This window comes from Phalaenopsis equestris, unplaced genomic scaffold (genome assembly GCF_001263595.1).
Source record: "Phalaenopsis equestris unplaced genomic scaffold, ASM126359v1 Scaffold000258, whole genome shotgun sequence".
In the NCBI taxonomy this organism is placed as follows: Eukaryota; Viridiplantae; Streptophyta; class Magnoliopsida; order Asparagales; family Orchidaceae; genus Phalaenopsis; species Phalaenopsis equestris.
This window is the reverse complement of record NW_018164700.1, coordinates 856,173-883,833: the sequence shown is the minus strand read 5'-3', so window position 1 is coordinate 883,833 and position 27,661 is coordinate 856,173. Positions and strand designations below refer to the sequence as shown.

The window sequence follows — 27,661 nt, the reverse complement described above, 5'->3', positions numbered from 1 at the left end:
CGCGAACGGCGCGAGTACGCCTCGTGAAGCAGCGCGTGTTCGGCTCGTTCGTTAAACCTAACGAGCCGAACACAAACAAATTTTTAATCTTGAAATGTAAACGAGTCAAACACGAACAAAAGTTTGTTCGCTCGTGTTCGACTCGAATTGACTCGAAAATAAATAAATATATATATACATAATAAATATTCATAAAATTAAATATTAAATATTATAATTAATTAAATTTTTCTAAAAAATAAATTATCACATTTTATAAAATCAAATAATATAAATTATAATATATAACAATTTATTACTAATAATATTTATTAGTTATATAATTATTATGTATTTATATAATAGTATAATATAAGTGAAATAATTAAAATATATTGAGATATGTATACTCTTTAACAAAAAAATCCTAACCAACCCCCCATCCCTGTCTCGAAACTTCTCGCATTCGGCTGCCTCTCTGAGTTTCCCTTTTGCGACTACTCCTCTGTCACGGTCGCGACAGCTTAGGGTTTGCCTTCTGTGTTTTACATCTAATCTCTACTTCTACTTCTCCTTGGATAGGCAGCGTTGGCTCGATTGATCGGTATTCTTGCTTGGTTGCTCGATATTCTTGTACGGTTGCTTGTTTGGATACCTAGGTGTTATCTTTGAGTATCTTTTCTGTAATATTTCATATTTATTTTCAGGTATGCCTCTTGTCTCAAACTTTCTTAATTTGTTTTAGATTTATTTAGATTTTTTGAGTGAAACATCGCTTTGTAGGGTTTTTGGCAGTGAAACATCGCTTTATAGCAGTGTTGGCTCGATTGATCGGTATTCTTGCTTGGTTGCTCGATATTCTTGCACTTCTTGCACGGTTTCTTGTTTGGATACCTAGGTGTTATCTTTGAGCATCTTTTCTGTAATATTTCTTATTTATCTTTGGGCATGCCTCTTGTCTTAAACTTTATTAAATTTCTTTTAGATTTATTTATATTTTTTGAGTGAAACATGGCTTTGTAGGGTTTTTGGCAGTGAAACATCGCATATTGCATTTATATCTGTTATTTTCTTGTTCAAAGTAATTTATTTTTTTTCAGATGTAAGTTAGGTATGCACCATCACATATCTTTTTCTTAGTTTTATATTGGTCATCAGACTCATCCTTTTGGGTTAGTCCATAAGATTTGGGATATAGTTTTATAAAGTTGATGATAAAAAATCTTACACAAACTTGATATTTCTAGGAACTTCATATTTTATATGAATGTCCTTCATCAGTTTTGGGGCCATGCTTTTTTGATAACTTGTCGTCTCTATTTTTGGCCATCAAATATTGTACAACTTTGTTGCAAATTGATGAGAGTATTGTGTTGCTTTATGGTGAGCTATATCAGGTAATATTTATAGAGTAGCTGCCTAGTTATGTTACTCAAGGGGAATGCTTTCACAGTGGTACCACACATTTCAATTCATCTCCATCAAGCATATGCTATCAAGCTCTTCTTCTGATATAGATGTTTAGGGTTTTCCTTATAGATGGGGTCTTTCATAAGAATTATGGTATCCATTTTTCTGAAGTTACAAATCTTCTGATATATATGTTGGACATTATATTTTTGTTGGAAGTAGGTTTGTTGTTTATAAAAGTAAGTATCAACTTGTTATGACAAGATCCAGTGTTATATAAGTTATCGCCCATTCTGGAAGCACATGGGCACAATAAGGTGGATAAAGACCCTCTTAGGAGTTTTATTTTTCTTTTACATAGCCTATGGGAACTTGTTTTACATTTTTTCTGTTTAGTGGGAACTTGTTTTATGCCCTCTATTTTTTCACCTATGAAAGATGTTATTCTTTGTCATGGGTTCTAAGATTCAATGCTGAACTTTAGTGTATGTTAATTATGCTTGCTGTAGGCTTTCATTCATGCAGACTGAAGATGTTTTTAGCGGAAGTTAATTGGGAATTCAATGCTGAACCTATGGGCTCCATTTTTCATCATAAATACCATGTCTAATTATAAAAGTGTAAAACTCTTAATTCTTATTTCAATTAGATAGCGAATGTACAATTTATATAAAGGGTGTATAGCCGAATTAGTGGACCGGGGAAGCGAGTGATACATAAATTTATAATATTATGGTCCTATCCATGGAAATACATAACCAGGATTTACATTTAGCTAGTTATTAAGAAGTCTTTTAATTTTTGTTGTGCCTCATTAATGTTTTGTAGGAACTTGTTTTATGCACTCTGTTTTTTCATTCCTGCGGTTTTGTGCTTCATGAGGGTGCATGAAATCAACAGAGTTTCTTTTCAGATAAGAATATAAAAAATATTTTAAGATGATTCTTCTTACTCTTAATTTTGGAAGGCAACATAAGTTTGCAAACATTAAGATAAAAATATAAAAAGTTGCAGAAGGCTGGGATAGATATGCTAATTAAGAGCAGAACATATGATATGACTTTTGCTATTGAAGATGTTAATTTTGAAAATAATACTTTCTTAGAAAACTCTCTTTTTTAATCAGGTTTGACATTGCAAGTGAAAATTTTGATTATTTGGCATTGCAGGTTTGGCAACACAAGTTAACATACTAACGAAAGATTTGAGATGAGTGTAATATTAATTTCTCATACCAGTTAATCACGTTTTGGGCCCTTTCGTTTTTCTCACCAAGAATTCCTTTTTTACATATATATCGCACAGGGAAGTCATATTTCAGATTTGAAAGAATCATATTTGTGTGAATGTTCAGAGCCAAACTTATTCAGCTTCTGACTCCTCTCCCAAGTGAATTTATTATCATGTTGTTACTGCATAAACTTTAGTATTATACGAATTAATAAAACCATGTAGATACAAAAATTATATAGATATACGAGTTAACTTAGATATTCAAATCATTATTATACTATTTATATGTGAGCTCCTGATAGTGTTGGTCCAAATTGCTGATGGCTGCATCATATATATTCTAATTCAAGGAAGACGAAAGGAAACAAACCCCATCCTTTCTTCTCTTCCCACTATTATATTATTCTAGTCCCTCATTAATTTTTCTTTTTAAACTCTTACAAAGAAGAAGAAGAAGAAGACGAGGAGGAGGATTTCCGCCATGGGAAGAGCTCCATGTTGCGATAAGGAGAAGGTGAAGAAAGGACAATGGTCACCAGAGGAAGATGCCAAACTCAAGTCTTACATAGAGTAGAACAGAACTGGTGGAAATTGGATTGCTCTTCCACAGAAAGTTGGTATAATTATGAAAGTTGGTATAATTATTTCATCCCTATTTAATCTTCTTAATTAATCGAGCCATGATCTTCATCATCATCAAAAGTCATATTTTGAAGTGTTGAGGATCAGAGAATGATTCTTAAATAATCCTTTTTTTTTACTGAAAAATATGTTTTTTTTTTAAATCCCATAACCAAAATATATATTATTTCAGTTAAAAAACCAGGCTTTTATTGAAACAGGAGGTCTTTGATTGTCGCCCAGTTGCCGGGAAGAACAGACAACGATATAAAGAACTACTGCAATTCTTGCTCCAATGGTGTGAGCTTGTGGTTTACAGAAATTAGTTTTAGCAGTTTGAGTTGTTTGTAAAACATAAGAAGAATTAAATGTACAGTACAATTATTTTTTAGATTTTGATTTTTATTTTGAGATTTTATTTGTATTTTTTGTACTCTTGTTTAGTTTGTACATTTTAAAATTCGTAATAAATTGATTCTTATTTTGTAAGTTTTTGTCAAATAATATTAATATTCTTGTGTAAAATTTTATAATCAATTTTGCAAAGTTTTTTGGGTGAATCATTTTTTTAGTTAATAAATCTCTGAACTTTGGTATGAAATTTGTTCTTGAAAAATTTTTAGACAAAATTATTATTTTTTTTAAAAACTAATTTTTATTAAAATAATTTTATATTATAACGAGTCAATTCGAGCCGAACACAAACATGAAATTGTTATTTGAGCCGAACACGAACACACTGTTCACGAGCCATTTCGAACACGAGCCAGATTCAAACGAGCCGAACACGAGCCTAGCCTGAGCTCGCTCAGGCGCCCCCTGCATCTCGGCTTGTTTACAGCCCTATGCAAAAGAGTGGCAACTTATAGAGGAATTAAGTTGATGAGTCATACTTTAAAATTATGGGAGAGTAATTGAACATAGGTTAAGACGTATTACAAAGATTTCTCATAATTAATTTGGATTTATGTCGGGCATGTCTACTATGAAAGTTATATATTTATTGAGAAGTTTGATGGAGAAGTTGAGAGATAATAAGGAGAATCTACATTTGATTATATATTGATTTAAAAAAGCTTACGATAAGATTCCAAGAGATATCCTTTGGAGAGTTACTGAGAAGAAAGGTGTTGATATGACTTATATTCAAGTCATTAAAGATATGTATGCTAGTGCTTTTACTTGTGTTCGAACTGTAGGAGGATTGACCAATTTTTTTCCTATTTCTGTTGGATTACATCAGGGATCGGCTTTAAGCCCACATCTTTTTTGCTTTAGTTATGGGTGGTCTTACTGAACATTTACAGGAGGGTGTACCTTGGCGATGTTTTTTGTTGATGATATCCTTCTCGTGGATAAGACGAGAGAAAAAATGCAGGAAAAAATTGAATTATGGATGTTTGCATTGGAGTCTAAAGGCTTTCATTTGAGGAGAACTAAAACTGAATACATGTAATGTAATTTTAGTAGTAATAGCTCTAGTGGCAGAATTGTAACTTTGGGTAATTAAATTATTAAAAGGTGTGAACGATTTAGATATCTCGGGTCTGTTGTTCAAAGCGATGGTGATATAGATTGGGATGTTAATAGTATAATTCAAGTTGGTTGGTTGAAGTGGAGGAATGCTTCGGGGCTTTTGTGTGATAGAAAAGTACTGCTTAGATTGAAAGGAAAATTGTATAAGACAGTGGTGAGACCTGCAATGCTCTATGACGCTGAATGTTGGCCTTTAAAAGAGAAGCGTAATACTAAGTGTTGCCGAGATGAGAATGATTAGGTGGATGAGTGGCTTTACACTTAGAGACAAAATGCGAAATGAATAAATCCGTGATAGGGTTGGTGTAGCTCCTGTGACGGACAAAATCAGAGAAAGTCGTCTTAGATGATTTGGTCACATTAAGCGTCGACCATCTGATGATTCGATTAGGAAAGTAGATGTTTTAGATTCAAGTTATGTTAAGAAAGACAGAGGTAGACCTAGAAAAACTTGGGCTTATTATTTTAAAAAATGATCTTAATTTATTAGAACTAAATGAAAATTTAGAAATTAATATTAACATTAATATGCCACTAAATAGGATGTAAGGAGAAAAAATGATTCATGTAGCCGACAAAAAAAAAGAAAAAAAAAAAAAAAAAGAAAAAATGTTGTTGTTGTTGTTGCTCATTGTCATAGAAGATTGCTTCACGAAATTGCCAAGTAGTCAAAAGCAATTGAAACTTTGAAAATTGAATATAGAAAGACGAGAAAGGCCTGTACTCTTATGGGAAGAAGCTCATCAGACAGTTCATCTGGAATAATGTTTAGAAATTGTAACAAAAGGTCTGTAGAGAGTGCATATATAATTTTCAAAAGCATTAGGAGATATTTTATGTATGATCAATGGCCTTTTGTCCACCAAATAGCAAACTTGACATGAACTGCTCAATGGGTAAGGTAATGGTGGCCTTGGCTAAAATTTTAATTTGTTTAGTGGAATTAGAGTAGTTGATAGAATAGCAGGCCAAAGTTTTAATCTAGCCTTCGGGGATTGACTAGGTGTAGTTTTCGTTTTTAGTCCTAGATTTGTGTTGTTGCTCAGGTGAGATCTTAGTAATCTTAATTGGAAACAACTGAATAGATGCGCTATTGAATTTAAAAGCATAAGTTCTATGTCATCCATAAAAATTTACATTAATGCCATACATCCATAGACAACCGAGGAGTATATGTGCAACATTCATGAGTAGTCATTACAATATTTTTTGTCTTTTGACTATGTTTATGGATAATAAAAAAATGCGCTCAATAATAGGTATGAGTGCTCAGTTCACCCAAGCTACTTGAAAATGAGTAGAATGTGGTTCTACTTTTAAGTTAACCGTGAGCAAAGCCTCAATCAAGATAACATTTACTGAACTCCCATCATCAATAACTAAATTGTCCATATTATTTTCGAGCCTATTGGTGCTTTGTCTAAGTTTCATATCTAAATATGAAATCCCTTGTCATTACTAATTAGGCTTTTGGTGAGCCTCTGTTCAAATCTGTTATCCTGGACAAGATATTCAACAAAAATTTTCTAAACTTGTCCTAGAGCGAGTGACCTGTTTACTAATAGTGTTGTAATATGCAAGTGCAACCTAATTGATATTGCAAATGATTTACTTGAAGTAGTTGGTGTTAGAAATTAATGCAACAATAATCAATTTTCTTCTATTATAAAAATGAAATTTAATGCTTTGAAGTAAGTTGAAAATAACTCATTTCAGGACGGGATGGTTTTGTGGGATCATTAAGTTCACTTGCATATAATTCTCACCTGGAATAATGAATAGCAGGGCTTATTAATAGGCTTATTTTTGGTTCATTTCAACCAATCATTTGATAAATAAAATTAATTTATCATAACATCTATAAAAATTATTATTCCTTATTTCCTTGTCACAATAAGTTGAACATCAGAAAGTTGCAATCTTCAAGCAGGCAGAAGATCTCTCTAAAGCTGTCAGTTAGTAGCTGGTAATATAGTTGAGTGTTGTCATGCACTTGCTGAAGCAGTGATTAGGCTAGCGGTAAGAGAAAGGATTAAAGTGATCGCTTAATTGAATGAGAGGTTGAAAAAGGCAGTTCGATGTTGTTGTGGAGTCGTTGCCTTGCAAATGGGGTTAAATCACTTTTGCAAAGAGCAAGGGCAGAAGGAAAGAACCTTGAACTGGTGTTTGTTTGGTCATGGTGGAGCACAACAATTGGGTAGGCCTTTGAAAAAAGTCAATTTTGAGTAACTACACAGTTAAATCACATGTGTGTAAGAATGTGCATGTGAAGTATGTTGTGAAAAACAACGTCAATAAAGCGAAAAATTGGAACGAAAAATTCACCAAACAGAAAACACAACGGAACACACAAATTTACATAGTTAGGCAAATTGTCTGTGTCTACAGAGCTGCAGAGAATTTTATTGCTCTGAGGATTACACCCATCGATCACCTCGACGATTATAAGAAAAAAATCTCTCTCTCTTCCTCTCTACCCGCAAGCCACGCCAAAGAAGGGAACACCAAGCGAACCAACAGACTTGCTATTCCCTATGCCTTTCTACACCTGTGAACCCCACAACTTTGAGTCAGCACCGAAGGAGAGCAATCCACATGAGAGCTGAAGCCTACCTTTCTTCTGTTAGCAAAAAAACTGAAGCCAATTCGGTACAGCCAAAGCCTTGCGATTCCTCCTGAGCGAATTCTAGATGGCGGGATGAGCAGGAAGGAGCGGGATCCAATGATTCACAAATCCTTCTTTTCCCTCTGACTTCCTTATTCGCGAAACCGAGAGAATTACGAGAGGCGGGAAACTTCAATCGCTATTTTTCAGGAGGAATAACCGGCAGAGCCTTTTAGCATAGTTGAAAACTGTCCAAACGAAGTAGTGGACCGGGCTCCACCTTAAAGTAGATAGGTGGGATGCACACGATAGTGGGTACAATGTGCGTGGATCATACTAGAGATGTTTGATTGTACATGCGGAAGGAACAGAATTTGTCCATGGGGAGAGTTTTGAGAGTAGTGTGTGGTTTGTGATATTTAGAGTTTGTGGTATAAGCACGTAGCTTGCTGGAGTATTAGGCAAAGGTGTAAGCTTGCTCATAATTTGGAAACTGCCTATGAATGAAGATGTGTGAGGTTTGGGTCAAACTTGAGCAGGATTTGTGAAGGTTGGGCTACAAACAAGGTGGGGTTATTATACGAGTCACCGATTAGGGATATATTGAGTACAAGAATAGAGCATAGGAAATCACTTGAATTAGAGATTTAACATTTGTAAGATACGATGAACAAACTTTGATTCCAAAGTTTTTTAAAGGGGAAGAAAGGAACTTCATGTGCACAAATTGGATCTAAACAAATCACTTCCCTATAAATAATTAATTTTATTTCTTCATAGATCAATACCTAAATATTTATCATGGTCCCCTATTTTTAGAATTAGGATTACAAGAATTTTTTATAATTTAAAAGAAGATAACGTTGATAAAATTATTCAAGTAAAAGAATGAGTTCGGCCATAATAATAATTGGCCTTGAAAATGCTTGAAAGTTTGTCTGATGCAGATTTGTTTTTGCTTGGTTTGACTTATAGTAATGGGCATAAGCCAATTGGGCTTTTGTGGCCTATTTTGGTCTTCGATGCCCGCTTGTGTGGTTGATAATTTACCTAATGCAGATTGCAAAAGCATTGATATAAAGGCATGCTCACAAGTATCTGATCTAAGAAGAGAATTGAATTGAAAAGATAACGCTAGATTCTAAAATCTGTATTGTTTTCCTAATAAGAAAGTAAGTCCAATAGATAACTTCTATAACTAAAATAAGAAGTTGAATCCCAACATGATTTCTCAATTATCCTTTTGTCCTAGAATAGTATGACTCACTATTTTATTCCTTGATTATCCGAAATTAATCTCTATGGGACTAAATTGGGATCAATTTTGTACAACAATTATATTCGATGGATCTTTTTGCATTAAATATATATGGTTAAAAGACTAAATTGAAGAAATGTAATACTCAATGACTAAATTGGCCTCATTCGAATAGTCAGAATTATTTTGAGATTTAATCATATATAAAATGCATTAACATCAAGAAATCAAACCTGTATATAATTTAAAAGGAGAAAAAGGTGAAACGTTGTGAATTGGGGGTAGAGAGGGGATGATCATCAAAGGTCTTGAAAAAGAATTTAGGAAAAATAGATGTGAGAGGTCATCAAGAATTGATCTTTCATTTTCAACTTCACGAGAGGTCCCCATCTTCCCTTCTTCCCTTTCTTTTATCTTGGCCGTTTGATCATGAATGCTTAGATGAATCGTCTTCTTGAAATTCAGAGACAGGATGAGGGAGCTATGTAATTCTCTACTCCTAGGCAGTTGAGTCTTTTTTGTATAAACTGATAAAAATGATTTTTTTTTACTAGCAACGAATTCAATGTAGAAGTTGCACTGCAGCATGCTGCTTTATATAATTATGTTGTGTTATGATTTGAATGATAGAATATCGGCTATTATTGTAGTAGTTGTGAAGTGATGATGAAGCATTGATTAATATTGGGAGTACTCTTGTAGTTTTTAAAAAGTTTAAAGTTACTAAGCATTTTGTTAAGGATCAACATTAAGTTTGCATCTTTTTATCTTGGGAATGGAGATTTTTGTAGAAGATATGCAAATTTGAGTGGCTTAGTGTATGCTTTTCATCTATTATAGTTCTAATTAGTGAGATATTTGATGAAATAAGTGGAAGTTAAGAGTAATGGATAAAATGTTTAGAGGATAATGTCCTTTGAATTAATAAAATTATTGTCCAGAATTTATGCAATTTTAATGGGCCTGACTTTAATACTTGTCAGTCTATATTCCTAAAAAATAAAGAAATACTTAAATTTGGCTGCTGTAATTATCTTGGCTTTTTTATGCACAAGAATAAGGATATAATAATGATATAACTTCAAGTTTTACGGTCAAGTGGTAAAAATTTAACAATTGTTTGGAGTATTCCATGATATAAGTAAATTTTATAAATACTACAAATACGCTTATTATGTTGTATGCATTCGAGTGCAGAGCAATGAAAATATATTTGTTAGCCAAATGTAGTACAAGCGAAATGGAAATCTTAAGAATAAAGATGGGTTGCATGGCTAAACTAGAAAAAAATAAAATTGATGAATGATTTTATTAGATGCTTGGTGAGAATACTTATATTGAAGTTTAAGTAATGATGAATCTATGTGGACTGAGCAGCACCCTTGATTTTTATTTTAATGCTAGATAAAATTGAAACTAATTGAATATAAGTTTGCCAATTGTTTGTTGTTTTATCTGGTGAAGGGAAGCTCAAGAAAAGCTAGCTCTTTATCTATATAAACAAAAAATGGCCCTCATCTTCTCTTTATCAAACCTATTTTAACTAATTATAGAAAATTTTGCCACATGTATGAGTTTTAATTAGTTACTGCATGAAATAAATGCATTCACTTCAGGATTCTTCATCTTGTTTCCCACCAATGTGTTGAGCATTCGAGCATAAGGTGTTTTAAGTTGATGACCATCCCTGCTTTGCTGCTGCTTTTCAGATTTAAGTGAGTTCATAGTTTAGCAGCCAGAAACACGTGGGGCCAGAGATTTGCCTCTGTTGATGAAGGGGCCAGTATCTTAAAATATGGAACGCTCCACTCAAAGCTGCAGAAAGCAGTCCCTGATCCCTCCACCAAGAAAAAGTTGTATTTTTTTCCCCACTGTCGAAGACATGACATGAAACGACTTTAGCAGTTTTAGTACATTTTTTAAACCTGGATTTACTAAATCCCGGTATTTAAGGTAAAATTAAAAAGAAATTGGGAAGGAACTGAATTTACCAAATCCTTGATTTAATGTTGCTACTTTTTTTGTATGGCAAGCTTTATAACTTAAATCTGTTACCATACAACACCTAAGACTGTAGATCTACATTCATATGCTTTAACATCTGACGGCGGAGATCTAATCAGTATGTTTTCACAAAATCATATGGATGTGAGTCCCAACCCTCCAAAATCAATCGAACGATGTCGTAACAACAGGTGATCGGCATTTGGCAAACTACCTATTTGGCACTAAAGCAACAGGCAATTTCACCACTGATTGTATTTGACCCAAAATTGTTGAACAAGGGTGAAATTTTGACTGCAAACGGTCTCCCTTGCTGGACTAGTGGTCCCGTCCACTTCCTACTGGACCTCACAGGTTTGGCCTGGAAAAGGTGAAAACTCGGAAAAGGAGCTTGATCATCTCTATCAGACCAAAAGTTGCTTGATTTGTGGTTAGTGTGTATACGGAATCACTTTTTCTGGTTCATCTTTTTGCTCACCACTTCCAGTTGATGGTGATGGTAGACTGCTTTTAGTTCGATTTTGCCTGTTGATTGTGGATATTTCCCTCAGAAATGCATAGGTGGATCTAATGAACACTTATTAATTAGGATCTCCTTTCTTTTGGGAGGTTTGTAATTGTATGAAGTTAAGTTTTAGAGCTATCATCAGAAAAAAAAAATGAAAATATGAGAATTATTTCTGTGATAAGCCAATGTTGTATTTTTCAATTGTGCTGTGATTTGAAGAGTTCTTATAATTCGGTATCGACAGTTGAGAAGAAACTTCCATGGATTCCCTTCCATTGTCTTGTTTCATTTGTTGGTTTATTATGAGAGGTGTATGTACTCATTAGCTATGCAGGTAGCAGTTAGCTTTTTGAGGTAGGAACTGGAAGGACAGCTTTGTAATTTATAGCATAATGCTTGACATGTGAGAATTTATTTTTTGGGTACTTATCTAAAAGAAAATGTTAATTATTGCACCACTTTATGCTTTTGAGCGGGATCAGTGTAAAAAAGTTTTTTTTTTTTTCTTTTTTCATGAGGAAATTTAACTCAATTACTGGAAATTAGCAACACTTGCCAACCTCCACAAGACTACAGTGAGCTAAAACGTTGGCACAAAGGGGCATTTGCATACCTACCAACCAATTCATATGTATTTGCATATGAAACCTTAATCTTTGCTTTTCTTATTTATACCATCCAAAATTTTCGTTTTATATCAAATATGCAATTTTTTTTTCTTGCATAGTTAGGATGGTATGTATGTAAAAATTTAACTTCAGGTTCTAGATATGGAAATACAAGAGAATTGAGTGGTTTGTGTGCAAATCTTCAAAAAAAAATTGATGGATACTTATTTGAACGTTAGTCTGAAACGTTTGTTTTTTTAATATTCTATTGATTTTAAAAATTTGATTGGTTTTTGTGATAATTTTTGATTTTTCAGTACATATTACAATATCATAATTATCTTTTTCTTTGTTGAAATTTCAATGTTAATATCTTAAAATGTAAGGTTGAAGTCATTCAGATCCATGCCGCATTAAATTTTAAAATATCAAAACATGACATGACACATGCTGATATGTGTTGGATATGTTAATGTACACATAAATATGTGTCTGCACGAATGTCAAAGCAGATGGGTGGCCTAGGAAGGAAGTATGACTAATCCGATGTAGCAATAGAGATTGTTTCAAATGAGCAATGCTGGAGAAAATAATTTACCTGAGCCTAAACGATCGATAGAAGATGACAAAAGGAAGCTCCTAAGGACTTCAAGTAGCCTTCAGAATGATCGATGGGGAAACTCGTTCGGACCATGAATCAATCGAACCAAGATCTGTCTGCGATTGATGACCCTTAGTGATCGAATAAGTCTTGGACTTTATTATATGCAAATAATCTTATAAATTATCAAAAAGCCCCCATAAAGGGTTAATGATTATGAGACTATTATGTACTTTTATAATATTTTGATCTATGCCTACAAATAAAGGTTCATTTTATGAATAAATGATATTTTTTTGCTTATGTACTACTACTTACTCACTCTCTTTCGCTCACACTCTCTCTCAATTGCCTCATAATAAAACGTTCCATTCCTTGAGCTCGGGCAATGTCGAATTCAACAGTTAATAATTAATAAACAAAAAGAATTGTGGATTAAATTGTTTTATTGTGGGAGTGATGATGAAAATGATGATTATAAAACCGTTCAACTAATAAGTTGTTTTAAAATAAGAAATAAAAAAACGTGCCCCAAGAATTAGTTTACATAAATAATTATTATAATATTTAATTTATTTTTTCCTTATTTTTTTTTGTTGAAGATACAAGTTTATCAATTTTTGAATAAGTACACAATCTATGTTTTTTCAATTTGTATAATTATTATACCATATTTTTCATTATTTTAACAAACACAATATATATATATATATATATATATATATTAGAGGAGGATTCAAACTCGTGACCTAAGATGACTTACGAACTTCAAAGAGACTTATCTACCAACAGATCACGGCTGGCTGCATATATATAGTTTTGTAGACCATATTTTTACTAAGTTGTATGATATGCGATGTTATATTTGTGTCCTCATGTATGCATCGATCTCATATCATAAGATTAAATACATGATTTTCTTACCGTATTTAGAGTCAATTTTAGTGCTGTTATTGGTGAAGTGTATGAGGGCAGAGTAATACTTCTAAGCTTCCTCATGTCATTCAATCACGAGGAATAATTAAATTACTATAAACATAAGAAATATTTACCCATAACTAATTCTAAATATGGTGCACATAATCAGCTAGTCAGCTGTATTATTCCCTGCCAGTAATAAATTGATCTTTAATAACATGTTAATGTTAGATGAATACATACATTCAAATTGATATAATGTTTTTGAATCCTTTTAGGACATTGGGTCTCATATAGTCAGTGAGTTCATACAATCCGGAATAGACTTGGGTTAGAAGGGTGTGAAAAGAAGATGTATGTATTCTCGAGGCTTGATGGGGGCTTGAGAAAGGAGGGTGAAGGTAAAGAATATGAATTTATGCACCGTATAGTATGAAACCTGTCAACAGTGTTGCCGAAAAAATCATCACTCAGATGTCATACGGCTCATCAATGATATTAAACATCTCTGAATCCCTTTAATTTTGATCATTACTCGGCTATTTGTTAATCTCGAAGATCACTGGTCTGGGGAAATTCTACAGATGGGTTTGACGAATGTATCAGTTTTGGGAAAGTATAAGTTCAAATTTTAGTCTGCCAAGGCAATCCGCTAGGTGGGTTTAAGGGATCAGACGGGGCACATAATGAACTTAATGTTGGGCCCCGAGTTATGCGGTTCTTTAGATGTTCATTAGCTGGGAATCGGTGATCGATAATCCCTGAACAAATGTAAGGATATTTTGATGTAGAATTTTTATTAAAAAAAATAAAAAGAGAGAAAATTTACAAATGATGCTGGATGAATATGTATACATAATTTAATAGTGCCTAAGGAACGTGACCCTCAATTTTTAGCTGCATTTACATACATACATACCACTCAATTCTTATGCATTTACATATCTATCATTAAAAACTCCGCTAATTTAACTATTAAAAATTAAAATTTACCTTCTCATATATATATATATATATATATATATAAACTAAAAGTTTAGGTGTTAGATATAAAAATGCATAAGATTTTAGTAGTATGTATGTATGTAAATGTAAATCTTTCAATTTTTTATATGAAAATTAAGGAACATGAAAAAAAATTACCAAATTTCATGAAAATTAGCGGCCTACTTTTTTGTCAAAAGATTGGCCAGATGCTATTATACGAGTCTTCCAACTAACCCCATGTTTCTAAGAATTTTATTACACATAGGCGAGATTGAACTCGTGACCCCATAGGACTTACAAATTCTGTCAACCAAAGAGTCAAGGCAGGCGGCACTTCAATACATACACACACATATAAAATCTTTGCATAGTTGCATATGTTTCAATTAATTTATTTAACAATTTTAAAATCTTAGTCTAAATTTTTATTAATGTGAAGTATGATTTAAAGTTTGGGAATCATATAAAATATTAAATATAACACCAAAATTAAATGGAGCAGGTGAAAAGTCTACTATTGGACCCATAATTAAATCCCATAAAAGGTATAACAAATTCAATCTGTGTTTATTTATTTGGGTTAAGTTAAAGTCAATCAATTAACATCCCCTGCTTTAATCATCAAGTCAAAATGAGATGAGCCCATCAATTAGTTTAGTACCTGATACTGCATCATTCCAATATTGAACAAAACAAGTTCTTATAATCTCGGTGGATGCTGTTGGCAAAAAATGTAACCTCATTATTTTACGGATTTATCCCTAAAATTAAAATAATGTTAGAAAAATTCATATGTTGGTTTGGTTGTGGCATTTTTTAAAACATAGATGGACATATCAAATTAATTTAGAGGCTTGACTTGTTAAGGGACTTGCCTTAAAAAAATAAAAATAAAAAAGAAGGAGCCTATTAAGTTGTATGCTATTCTTATTATAAAATGGGAGATCATATATACAATCATAATAGTTTATATCAAATATTTGTGACTGATGGATGAAATGAAGATCAGTCCAAATGTTGGAGACCAAGCAAAGAGAGGAGATTGGATGTTCAAGAAGGCTTCATCAAACAAGGATGGTTAACATGTGTCAAATATATAACTATTTGGTAGGATTTGGATGATGATCAACAAGAAACATTGGAGAATGGCTGACGTTAATTAGGTGGTTTGGCTTAATGTATTCCACATAGAAAGGGACATTGAATGACAATTAAGTCTTATGTTGGGCGTCGTTCATCACTCTTTAGTATATGGTTGGCGATGATCGTGTGTGAACATTAGAGGTTAGACAATGTGGGGTTGTTTTGATTCAATCAATCTTTTTATTGGAGCTTAAGAAGAAAGATTACCAAATCTTGAGTTCGATGTAGACAACAAGAGGAAGTTTAGCATTGGCTGATGGCCAATATCTTGCAATGGCAGCACTAGTCATGGAGACGACAAGCATTGATGCTTGTAGGTAGATAATGACTTGTGATTGCATTAAGGGATGCTGACATTAGTTGATGACCATAATCTAGCAATGAAAATGACTTGTTGGCATTGGTCAATGATGGACTCTTGATAGTGGTAATGGTGGATATGCATGTTAATGACTGACATCTATTGGCAAATGGAGCTCTAGAATTCTCTAAGTTTCAACGCCTCATTAAATGTGTTTAAATATGAACAGCGCAGATTTAAGAGTGGTATTTTATTAATTTCTATTATAATTCTAGTCACTAAATCAGTTGTGTTTTGCTGGAAATTCGTAGTGATAGAGTAGTATTTGAATGTTTTAACATTGCATGAAGATTCAACACACTCATATATATAAAAAAAGAATTAGCATCAGGAGACATCAAGAGTTTTAATGTTAAAAAATAAATAGAAAGAAAATTCATGAAGTCAAGCCCACTCAAAATAATCAATTATGTAATTGTACTTAATAGATCCAATCTTCCTAAATTAGAGAAGATGAAATTATCACTATTATGATAACTAATCATAGATTGTCAGATCAAATAACAACTCCTGTAGAAATTATTTGTTGCCTCATCTATAAATTTAAATAAAGTATACTAATCGTATAAGACTATACGATAACATAAGAAATAAAATCAAATATGTAAGATATAAATTAATTATTATTATTATATTCTTAAAGGATATCAATATATATTAAAGGAGGTATAAAATTCATGTAAAAGATACATGAAAAGATATACATTTTAGTACATGAGACAATTAGTGGACATTACTTTTATATTTTTTCAAAAAAATTAACAATTGAGTATAAGCATAGATGTTCAAATCCATAACCTCAACAATAGAAGTGGAAGTATGAATCATTAGGCTAATTAAGGCTGTTTAATGGTAAATGAAGTTATGTAACCCCCCTAAATCTATGACACAAATATTCTTTTGGAGTCTATAATATATACAAAAAAATATGTCCGCACAAATCTCAAGATAATCAGATAGCTCAAAAGGAAGGGGACTATCCCCATTGATTGTATAACCGGCCATCTACCGCAGTTGACAACAGACGATTAACAAACGACCGACGGATATGAGGTTGATGAGGAAAATGTAAGATGCCAACGAGCGTGTCAAAGGATCTCGCCCTTCAGAACGACTATCGGTCTTCTTCTAACCGATCGTTGGATAACTCAAACCCGGATCAAGTATTGACGGAGTCAATGTGGGATGAGCAGTCAATGAGTTTGTAACCGTTCAGATAAACCAACCAGTCTTATCATATTCAAATATTCTTGTAATTTACTAAATGTCACCTATAAAAGTTAATGAAGAAGAAGTAATTATGTAATTTTGTAAGACTGAGACTTTTTTTATAAATAGAGAGCCCATATCTTTAATAACTTTTATGCATTCTTTACTATTCATTATGGCTTCTCTTTCTCTCCTTTGTACGTTCAATTCATCGAGTGTGTTTTCAGTACACTTATATATATATATATACATACACTCCGAAGGAATATTTATGATATTTATGTCGTGAATTTAGAGAAGTTTTACATTACTTTATGGGAGTTTAAGATGTTGAGATTGTCCAAAAAATCTATTAAATTATACCAGTTAGCCGACCAACTCCAATCACACAGACACATAAGAAATTCATTTTTGGCTCATTGAAAATAGTGGTAGTCCTCTAAGTAAATTTTTATATGAAATATCAGTTTTTTTTCAAAATAACTCTTATTGGAATTATTAGAAGTTGGAACTTTTTTGATATATGTATGTATGTATGTATGTATGTATGTATATATATATCAACATTTGAAATGACTTGTAATATGAAATTTGCATTAAAATCGATATTTAATTAAAAAAATAGCATTAATAATAATAATAATAATAAGTCTTAGTGCATGCCATAAAATACTAGATTAAATGGTCATCAGAGCATGCTCATCAGACTGCCTTAACCTTCTCTTACTGACGCGATTGTGATGAACTTTGATGAACACATTAATGCTATTTAAATATTTGCGCACATATGAAGTCATTATAAAATGAAGCATTAATCAATTGTTGGGGGAGCGGAGTTGGGGACAAATTAAGATGTGCTGCGTGGCGCTGTGTCCATATGATGATGACGAAGCTGTGCACGCCGGCTCGTGCTTTCCTGACCACTCTCTCCACTTTCTCTCTCTCTCTCGCATCCCTATATTGCTTAATTATTTGGCCTTCCCCATGCCTAATATACTTAACCTAAGAGGCTAAGAGCTCAGAGAGAGACACAGAGAATTTTTATTTTGTTTCTCTATCTAATGATCTTTCCAGAATAGATGTTGAGTTTGCTCTTGAATAAGGTTAAAAAAATAGAAGTGATTCACTTTATAGAGAAATAATATTGATATACTAGACTTTGCAACTGATATGAATCTCAAGGTATAACATTCAAAATAAATTTTTAAATAAAAATATGTAAATTTCAATTAAAAATTATTATGAATTTTGATTTCAGCAAATTTATAGTCGAATTGATTAACTGGATAAGATGGACTCAATGAAGCTAAAATTGGTCCAGTTTGAGTTAAAACAAGCTCTTATTGAGACTTTAACCTATTTTTTTAGAGCTTTATGCGCATAATTAGAAGGTCAAATGAGTTTCAAATCTTACAAGCTTATAGTCGAATTGAACAACTCGACAAGACATATCCAACGACCTCAATGTCAATAAATTTCGACATCATTAAGACACTTAAATATTCACAAAATATCATCTAATTAAGAGAATCTCTACAGGTCATCCAACGAAGTAGTCTGTTTTCCTTCATTATTTGTAGATAAGCCCCTACCATACTCTATAAATAAAACCTTTCCTCTCTTTTGCAAGTAAGACCTAGACATGAGCTTGAAGATGGACTGGGAAAAGGAGCTGAATTACGACGTGTGCCACGAAATCCTATTGTACATTTTGAAGTAATGAAACACCAGACATTGCATCCACGCACACCGAAGATGTTGCAACAACACACCCTGAAGATAGTGCAATGACACATTCTAAAGACGGTGTAATGATGTCAACCCGAAGATGGTGCGACAACATCCCCTAAAGATAGTGTAGTGACACCTCTCAAAGACAAATTGACAACATACCTCAAATATGGTGTAACAGTGCCACCCCAAACAACACATCTTGAAGACAGTGTGATAATGTAACTTGAAAACGGTGTAGCAACGCATCCAGATGACGGTTTGATAACACACTTTGAAGATGGTGTAATGGCATCAACCCGAAGAGGGTGAAACAATACACTCCAAAAATGGTGCAACAATGCACCCCAACACCCCAAAGATAATGCAATAATGCGCTTTGAAGACTGTGTAACACGAATCCCAAAAATGGTGTGATAATGCCACCTTAAAGACAACACATGAATGCATCCCAATGATGGTGTAATGACGCCACCTAAAAAATGGTGCAGCGAAGAACCCTGAAAATGATGTAACAATGCACCCTAAGTACAACGTAACAATGTACCTCAAGCACAGTGTAACTCCCCATTAAAGCTAATGCGACCAATTATAGCCTACCAGGCTCTTAGCTCTTGCATAACTCATCTCTGACTTTTATGACAGCCTCTAACTCCGATTTCCGCAACTTTACAAATGTCATTGCGACTCACCACTATGAATTGCATGATGATCTACGACCAATGTGGTACATATCACGTGCAGCTCTCGACTCTGGCCTCAACTGTCTACATACATTGTTACAGCTCACCACTATGTCCAATGATGGTCAAAAACTTACAGCAAAGAATGTCAGCTAATTACGTAAATATATGTGTCAAGTAATAATGTCGTTAAAAGAGTATCACGTATCAATCCCATGAGGAAAGGACTAAGAAGAATTCTGAAGAGTGAATATCTAGTTTACTAAATGTTTAAAAATAGTTTAACGTGATCACAAAAAAGAAATGTGTTTCTAATATCTTAATTGAAAACAGAAACAAAAGCACGAGATTGAAGAACAAAATAAATCGACAAACAAATAAATATTACGATTCTTCAGGAGAGATGAGGCTCACGCCTCTGTGGTGCAAGTATCATGGTGATTTGTGAAATTCCTAGACTTTTCCCCTTGTGGTAGTTATCAATAGGGATTAAATGTTCCTCTTATGCTTATGCTTAGGTCACAAGAAGATTAGAAACCATGAAGTTAAGTTCTTTTTATCCTCATGACATTCCGCAAGGTTATTCTATTCTCATTTCTAAGTTGCAAAATCTTGTTAGAATATGTCTATTCTTATCCTGAGTTTGTGGTTAATCATTTCATTCCTCTACATAACAGACAAAAGTCATAGATTACGAAATATTTTAACATCATAATTGGTCAGATTATATGTAAATAAAATCTTTTGATTCACAACTTAGGCATGAATGCTCAACAAAATGTCACGGGTAAAAAAAAACAGAGAAAATCATAAAACCATGATCCTTATATCATAAAGACATAAATAAACTTAGCCAAACACGTTAGGAAAAAAACAAACATCAAATCCATAGAAACCATTATTGCAAGCATAATTTGAGAGCAAAACTTACAAAATAATTTGTTCCCTCTTTTGCAGTAGCTCCACTCAAAATCACATAGGAAAAATATAAGAGAAAGTGAAAAGGTAAGCCCTTAGGACCAAACCTTGAGCATTGAAAAAATCATTAGGGAGAAGCTCTCCGATACTCCCAAACTCTATCTCTAATCGTTTCTAGTGGCTTTCCTCTCTCAATGGTGCCCTAAAATCTCTTTTTATAGCGAAATTCTCAGATTTGGAAAGCAAAATTGTTTCAAAAAATATTCTCGCTTGATCCACGCGGTCATGCCAGAATATCCTGTGGTCACGCCAATTCTGAGTTTGTCGCCAATATGGTCACACTTAGTCTAAGCATGACTATGCTGGTTATGGCCTCTTTTTTTTAGTTATTCTCATTTTGAAATGCATGCACGATCACTTGTAACCTACACATCATCAACAAAAACCTTCCATAAGTTTAAATCCATGATAAACAAAGCAAAATAATATGTAAACAGTGGGAATAAAGGTAGGTGAAAAAATGTAGAATTGATGTATGTCAACCTACCTGACCAACTATAGCCCGTGTGGTCCTCAACTCATGCAGCTCCCAACTCTAGTCTGTGCAGTCTACGAATGTTATTACAGCTCCTCGTCACGGCCTTTGTGACCAACTACTACCTAAACAGTCCATAGCTCATGCAGCTGTCAACTCCAACCTCTGCAGACTATAGACATTATCTCGGCTCATTCAGCTCCCAACTGCGACCTCTACAGCTTATAGACGTTATTATAGCTCCTCATGACATGTGTTAGAATTGCATTTATTTTGTACCTTAATTCTCCCATTTTATATATTTATATTATACTTTGAGAAATATTTTGATGTTATGTTGCAGGATTCAAGAAAAAGAAGTACATGAAGCTCGAAACATTACTAATCATAGCAAAGTGGTGTTTTGACACCTAAACGCCAGGATTGGGCAGCTAAGCACCAGATATAGGAGTAATTCTTGCACAAAAAAGTGTGCCTGAAAGTAGGTATTACGATAGTGACACTTTGGTGCTAGAGAGTGGGTGTCAGGTGATCTAGATTTTTCCAAAAAAATTAATTATGAGAAGGAAGAAAGTAGACGCAACAAACCAGTGCCAAGGCACCCAAAAGCAGCACCTAAAAGAAATTATTGACAATGCAGATCTGCGACTGCAGTGGCTAGGCACCAGTTCATGAGGTTTGATGGTTTTCTACATTTCAAAGACAACTTTTTACCAGAAGAAGTATAAAAATGTTAGATATGAAGAAGAGTGGGTCTTTTTCTACATTTTGGAGTGTAGAGCATTGAGGAGGAAAGCCAAAAAGGCTTTGCAAAGAGTTTTTAAGTGGAGAAAGGAGAAATTTGAGAGGATCAAATGGTGTAAGCATTGTTTGTTTTCACTTTGCTATTTCTACTTTGATAGGAAAGAAGATGAAAACACTTCAGTTTGCATTTTCTTGGATTTCTATGTAAGACTTGGCGTTTGATTTCTGAACTTGAACCAACGTTTGTTTTGCTGAGTTTTATAAAGAACAGTGATTAATTTTCTTTATTTTTTTCTTGAATTGGAAATGTGGTAGGATATAATGGCGTTGTGCTAATCTTTAAACTTAATTTATATTTTGTTGGACAAGTAGAATACTTTAAATTATTCTTGAACACAGGGATCCGAAAGGATAATTTTTAGAACAAAAAGAGCTAACCGCTTAAACTCAAACTCATTGGAATAGGGATATTACCTTTGAGTTTATGCAATCAATAGGGAGATAATATTGCTTAGGCTAATCATGAGATTTAGCGAACAAATCCTGTTACAACTAATCTTTCTTAGACTACCAAAAGGGAATAAGAAAAGCTTTGCTTTTGATTGACACTGGGTTTTGACCATTTCCTCAATTCTATTCACTACTAGACCAATTCAAGGAAGAAATCTATCAGAGCTTGAATCTCATTAAAAATTCTTCTCGCTTGCTAGATTCGTCCTATTTTTAAAATTTCTTAGGATTGTAATCTTATTGAACTTTGAGAATTTCAATATTTTAGGATAGGACCGACGTTAATAAACTAGAACTTTTGCGAATTTGGACTCATCTCGTTCATTATGTGATCGACACACTGAAGCCAATTTTGTACATTACTGATACACCATATATATTTGCGTGAGCCGCTCGTGCTTCATCACACTTGAAGTGCGTCACACCTCAATGATGTATGTGACCAACTTTAACCTACGCGGTCCACAAGTTATGCAACTCCCAATTTTGACATTCATGACCTCAGACGATACCATAGTTCATGAAGCTCTCAACTCAAACTTCTACGGCCTACGAATGATGTCATAGCTCAAATAGTTTCCTACTACTGCCTCTATGGCCAAATGACACTCCTAAAGCAACCCTCGATGCGCCATAGGACCAATTATTACCATAGCTTGCAGCTACAGTCTTCATGAGTTGGTGCTATAGCTAGCCACTATCTACAACATTCTGGGTGGGATACTGCCATCATAACCATTAACTACTTATTTTGCGACTTGTTATAGCTATTTTTGCTAAGTTGTTATTGTATATCAACTTTATAACCCTATCTTCCCTAATTCTGAAGAAGAGTGGACCCATGTACTCAAAGTTACATAGTAGATAATTTCAACTGGAACACGTCCCGTGGTTTATTTCCTCTTTCTAGGATATTCCGTGTAAAAAAGTTGAGATATCTATTACTACTTCTATTTAATTCATTGATAATATGATGAATTTTTGTGCAACACTAAGATGCAAAATTTATTACTTTACTACTGTGAATCTTTTGGCACGCATAAAATTTAATAAAAGTAGCTTGCTTATACAACATGTAATATTAATTTATTTCTATATATGTCATCAACTTTTCACATTAATTTATATAAAATCTTAGTTTCATAATCCTATCTAAATATATGTATGAAAAGATATATTTCACATAAGAAAATTAGCGTTAAAGATATTTTTGATATAATGTTAGTGTTTAAAGTGTTATACATGAGTGAATATCCAAAATTAGATGTTTGATTTATAAATAAATGAACAATATGTTATGCATATGTAATCCCCAATATGTCTTTTGAATTGAGCTTAATAAAGCCACCCCATTCAAAATGTCTCGATAGCATAAGCGAGACAGGGGGTCAGTTCGGCTGACTTATAGCGAAAGTGTAGGATTCATACTCAGGTTCACTCTTTATTTCAATTCAATATCATCTTTTAGGGTTCATTTATGGAACTTTGATGCGGTTACTATTCACTAAATATGTGGAGTTTGTACGTACAGAAGCAAGTAGCACCCACTTGGAGCTCTGTAGTACTTTCTTGAGGCTTGGCGGCACTTGCCTGAAGTGTCACTTACATATGGTTCGCCGACGCATGTATGTGACCAGAAAACACTCACCTTGTACACCAGGGGAGCTCGCTTATGACCCTAAAGAACTCACTTAAATCGTGAAACCACTAATCATCTTTATGATCCAGAGAGTTTTAAAGTTTGTACTTTTCAAGAACCGTTTCACAATAACCAACACGTCGATCAAAGGGTCCACTTGTCAAGATCCTCTAAGAAATGTCTTAATTTATTTAATCTTTTTTAATTTATGCATTCTTATAGCCCCAAAGAGCTGGAAAATATAAAGTCAAAGGACAATACAACAAGAGGTCTATAATATTTTGTATTACAATTAATATAATACTTAAAAATTTTCCCTTTTTCTTTCTCTCTCTTTATCTCTCTACTTTGACCATTAACCACCTTTACATAGCCTTCTAATTATGCCCAAAGTATTTGTAAGAAAAGTGCAAGCATGACATACAGACAAATTTGAATTCAATCATCATACCCATTCAAATTAAGATATTTCCAACCACTCCGTAATAATATTCAGCATTCAATTTTTTTTCTTATATTGCAACTCTTTTATATTTAGAAAATCTAATTCATAATTGAGATGTTTGTTGCAAGTGTTCCTTCTCTTAAATTGAGATGAGAATGTGAAAGTTGCTTTTTGGAAATTAAGAGTCTCTAGTTATTCATAAAATAACTAAGCCTCTTTAAATTATGGATTTGGATAGAATACATTCTACAAATTTTAACAAAAAAATGATTGTTTTTTTGGGTCTGAGGCTAATTAAGATTATAGTGTGTGCGTAGAGAGAGGCTTGGCCAACTCTGATTTGAAGTAGGATTGAACTAGATCAATATTAGCTTTACATTGAATGATGGCTTTTTGCTCTTGAATTTCTTTCAATTTCTTTTTGCTCCTTCAACAAATTTCTTTTTTTTTCTCCCCTAAAATGAGATTGTGTCTGATTCATGTTGTCATTCAAAGGAGAAACTACTATGTCTGGAGTTCAGATGCTGTTGATTCAAGCTGTCATTTGAATGAGAAAATATTGTGTCTGGGCTTCGGACGCGAGCATCGTCTGGACAATGGATGCGATAGACCGGGCGAGAGTTTTTTTTTTTCTTCTTTCGCTCCTCCGGTGAATTGCATCTATTGTCTGGACACTGCTTGCGTCCAGATTTCGAATACAATATTTTTTTCATTCGAAAGACGTCTTAAACTTAATTCATAAGATATTATAAGATGTTTAATACCAAAAAATATTGCATAATATTTATGTTCTTTTATAGGGATGCCCTAGAGCCCCCCCAGGCCACAAGCATCCGAAAGTTTAACATGGATAAGGAAAATGAAGAAATAGCTAAAAGCAGAAGTCCAGCTCCAAACTTAACACGAGTATGGCAAATTCCCCCACCTTCCCCTTCCCAACTTTAACGAAACACCCACAGCTAAAATCCAACCCCAAGATCCCCTCTCTCTCTCTCTCTCTCTCTCAAACTTGCATCTTTACTTTTTAAAACTCCAAGGCGGGGGGGAGGGGAGGGGGTGCGGCCTAAAGTTAAAAGCACCAGTTCCCCACTCCAACGATTGTCTCTGAAATCAACAAACAGAAACAAATCTCCTGAAATCACCCAATTCCTCTCTGCTTCAATTCCATGAACAAACAGTTCTCAAGCTTTCTAAAAACAAGCTGGGGTTAATGTGGCGGCGCCAAACACATGAGGTAGATGGATACTCTATTCCGCCTGGTTAGCCTTCACCCCTCCGACGATCAAAACCAGCATCAACAGTCCTCTTTTAACTCCAGCCGCACTTCCAGTAGCTCCCGCTCTTCTCTCCACCCACCTTACCACCAATACCTCCCTTCCACCTCCTACTTCGAACTCTCCCAAGAAGAAGAATGCTGCTTCATCAATCCCCATCATCCCTCCCCTTATTTCTACAACAAAAACAGCAACTTTTTCATGGATGAGGACTTCTCCTCCTCCTCCTCATCTTCCAGACATTTCCAACAACCTGCTCGTCCTCCCCACCATCTCCCCCCAATCCCCGACCTCTTCTCCGATCCCAACCGCCGCTGCTGGGCCTCCGACCTCCTCCTCGACTGCGCGCGTGCCGTCGCCTCCCGCGACAGCTCCCGCGTTCAACAACTCATGTGGATGTTAAATGAACTCGCTTCCCCATACGGAGACCTTGACCAAAAGCTCGCCTTTTACTTCCTCCAAGCCCTCTTTGCTCGTCTCACCTCCTCCGGCCCCCGCACCCTCCGCACCCTCTCCTCCGCCTCCGACCGCTCCACTTCCTTTGACTCCACCCGACGCAACGCCCTCCGCTTCCAAGAACTCAGCCCATGGTCTTCCTTCGGTCATCTCGCCGCCAATGGAGCCATTCTCGAATCCTTCCTCCATTCCTCACCCCCCACACGCCTCCACATCCTCGACCTCTCCACCACCTTCTGCACCCAATGGCCCACCCTACTCGAAGCCCTCGCAACTCGCTCCGCCGCCGATGAAGACACTCCCCATCTCTCTATCACCACCGTCATCCCCTCCACCTCACAAACCGCTCGCCGCGTCATGCGAGAAATCTCCGCCAGAATGGAGAAGTTCGCACGTCTAATGGCCGTCCCATTCCGCTTCTCCGTCGTCCACCATCCCCATTCCGACCTCTCTACTCTCGACCTCGACACACTTATCTCACACGACTCCTCATCTCCCGCCGCCACTCTCGCCGTCAATTGCGTCAACTCTCTTCACGGCGTTCCTCCCTCCGCCCGCCGCCGCGACATCCTGCTGGCTAAAATATCCAGCTTGCGCCCGCGAATCGTGACGGTGGTCGAAGAGGAAGCTGAGCTCGAGTTTGATGAGGAAGATGAGGAGAGATTCCTCAAAGGTTTTAGGGAAGCGTTGAGGTTTTTTTCGGCATATTTTGAGACGTTGGAAGAGAGCTTTCCTAAGACGAGCAATGAACGGCTGGCGCTGGAGAGGGGTGCGGGACGTGCGATGGTTGATTTGGTGGCTTGTCCGGCGGATCAGTCGGCGGAGAGGAGGGAGACAGCGGCGGGGGGGGGGGGGGGGGGGGGGTGGTCGAGGAGGATGAGGATGGCTGGGTTCTCACCGTTGGGGTTCAGTGATGACTTGGCTGACGATTTGCGAGCGTTGCTGAGGAGGTATAAGGAGGGGTGGTCGATGAGGGCTGCGGTAGGGACGGAGGAGGCGGAGGAGTCGACGTCTTCTGGCGGCGGAGGTGGCGGTAGAGGCGGCGCTGGGATGTTTCTGACGTGGAAGGAGGAGGCGGTGGTGTGGGTTAGCGCGTGGAAGGTTTGAAGCTGATTGGTGGCGGGAAGGCTTTAGGAACGTGAGTCAACTTGAAATGGTCGCACTGGGAAAGTTGAAGTTGGGTTGGGGGGAGGGATGGTCATGGAAGGACACGTGGAAGCCAGAGAGAAAGAGTTGTTAACAGTATTTTAAAAATTTGTAATCACCATATTTGTCATGACGAAAAAGAGTTTATTTTATTTTATTTTATTTTATTTTTCTCTAGAGTTCGGAAAAAAAATATTAAGTGTGGATGCAATGATCATGTGTTTGTATGCGTGCGCCGACAATAAACGTCAAGTTATCCTTGTTAATCGGCAGTGTGTAGTCTCCACAACTAATATTTTCTTTCATGTTTTGCAAGCTTAATTTTGACTAAAATATAATTTTTATTTTTAATTAAATAGAAAACTTTCTTTGAACATAATTAACATTTTTAAAATTTTCATTTTTATTGAATTAATGAGAATATGGAAGCAGTCAACTAAATAATTAACCAGCACTAAAAGTAAGCCCCTTAGAAGAAAGTTTTACTTAATACCATAAACCACATTAACTCAAGTTGGATTGGAGAGGTGAAGGTGGGTAACTGCCCTCGTGATATTTGAAATTTTTCTATATAAATGATAAAATTAATATTTCGATTA

General features: G+C 35.0%; 1 protein-coding gene and 1 long non-coding RNA gene across 4 annotated transcripts in view; both read left to right on the top strand.

Moving 5' to 3' along the window:
* Window positions 1–3,613, top strand: part of LOC110024499 — a 23,594-nt gene extending 19,981 nt beyond the window's left edge. Inside the window, exons 2-3 of one of the 3 annotated variants that reach the window (XR_002294013.1) lie at window positions 3,071–3,239; window positions 3,465–3,613. This is a non-coding gene — a long non-coding RNA (uncharacterized LOC110024499). Of the gene's footprint in view, window positions 1–3,067; window positions 3,258–3,464 lie in introns of all 3 variants that reach the window. The other 2 variants (XR_002294011.1, XR_002294012.1) reach the window with 2 other exon arrangements.
* Window positions 3,614–25,044: 21,431 nt separating this feature from the next.
* On the top strand, window positions 25,045–27,312 carry LOC110024565 (protein SHORT-ROOT 1-like). Its single transcript, XM_020724611.1, has one exon. The coding sequence runs from the start codon at window positions 25,425–25,427 to the stop codon at window positions 27,021–27,023; it is 1,599 nt and encodes a 532-aa protein (XP_020580270.1). The 5' UTR covers window positions 25,045–25,424; the 3' UTR covers window positions 27,024–27,312.
* Window positions 27,313–27,661: the final 349 nt, after the last annotated feature.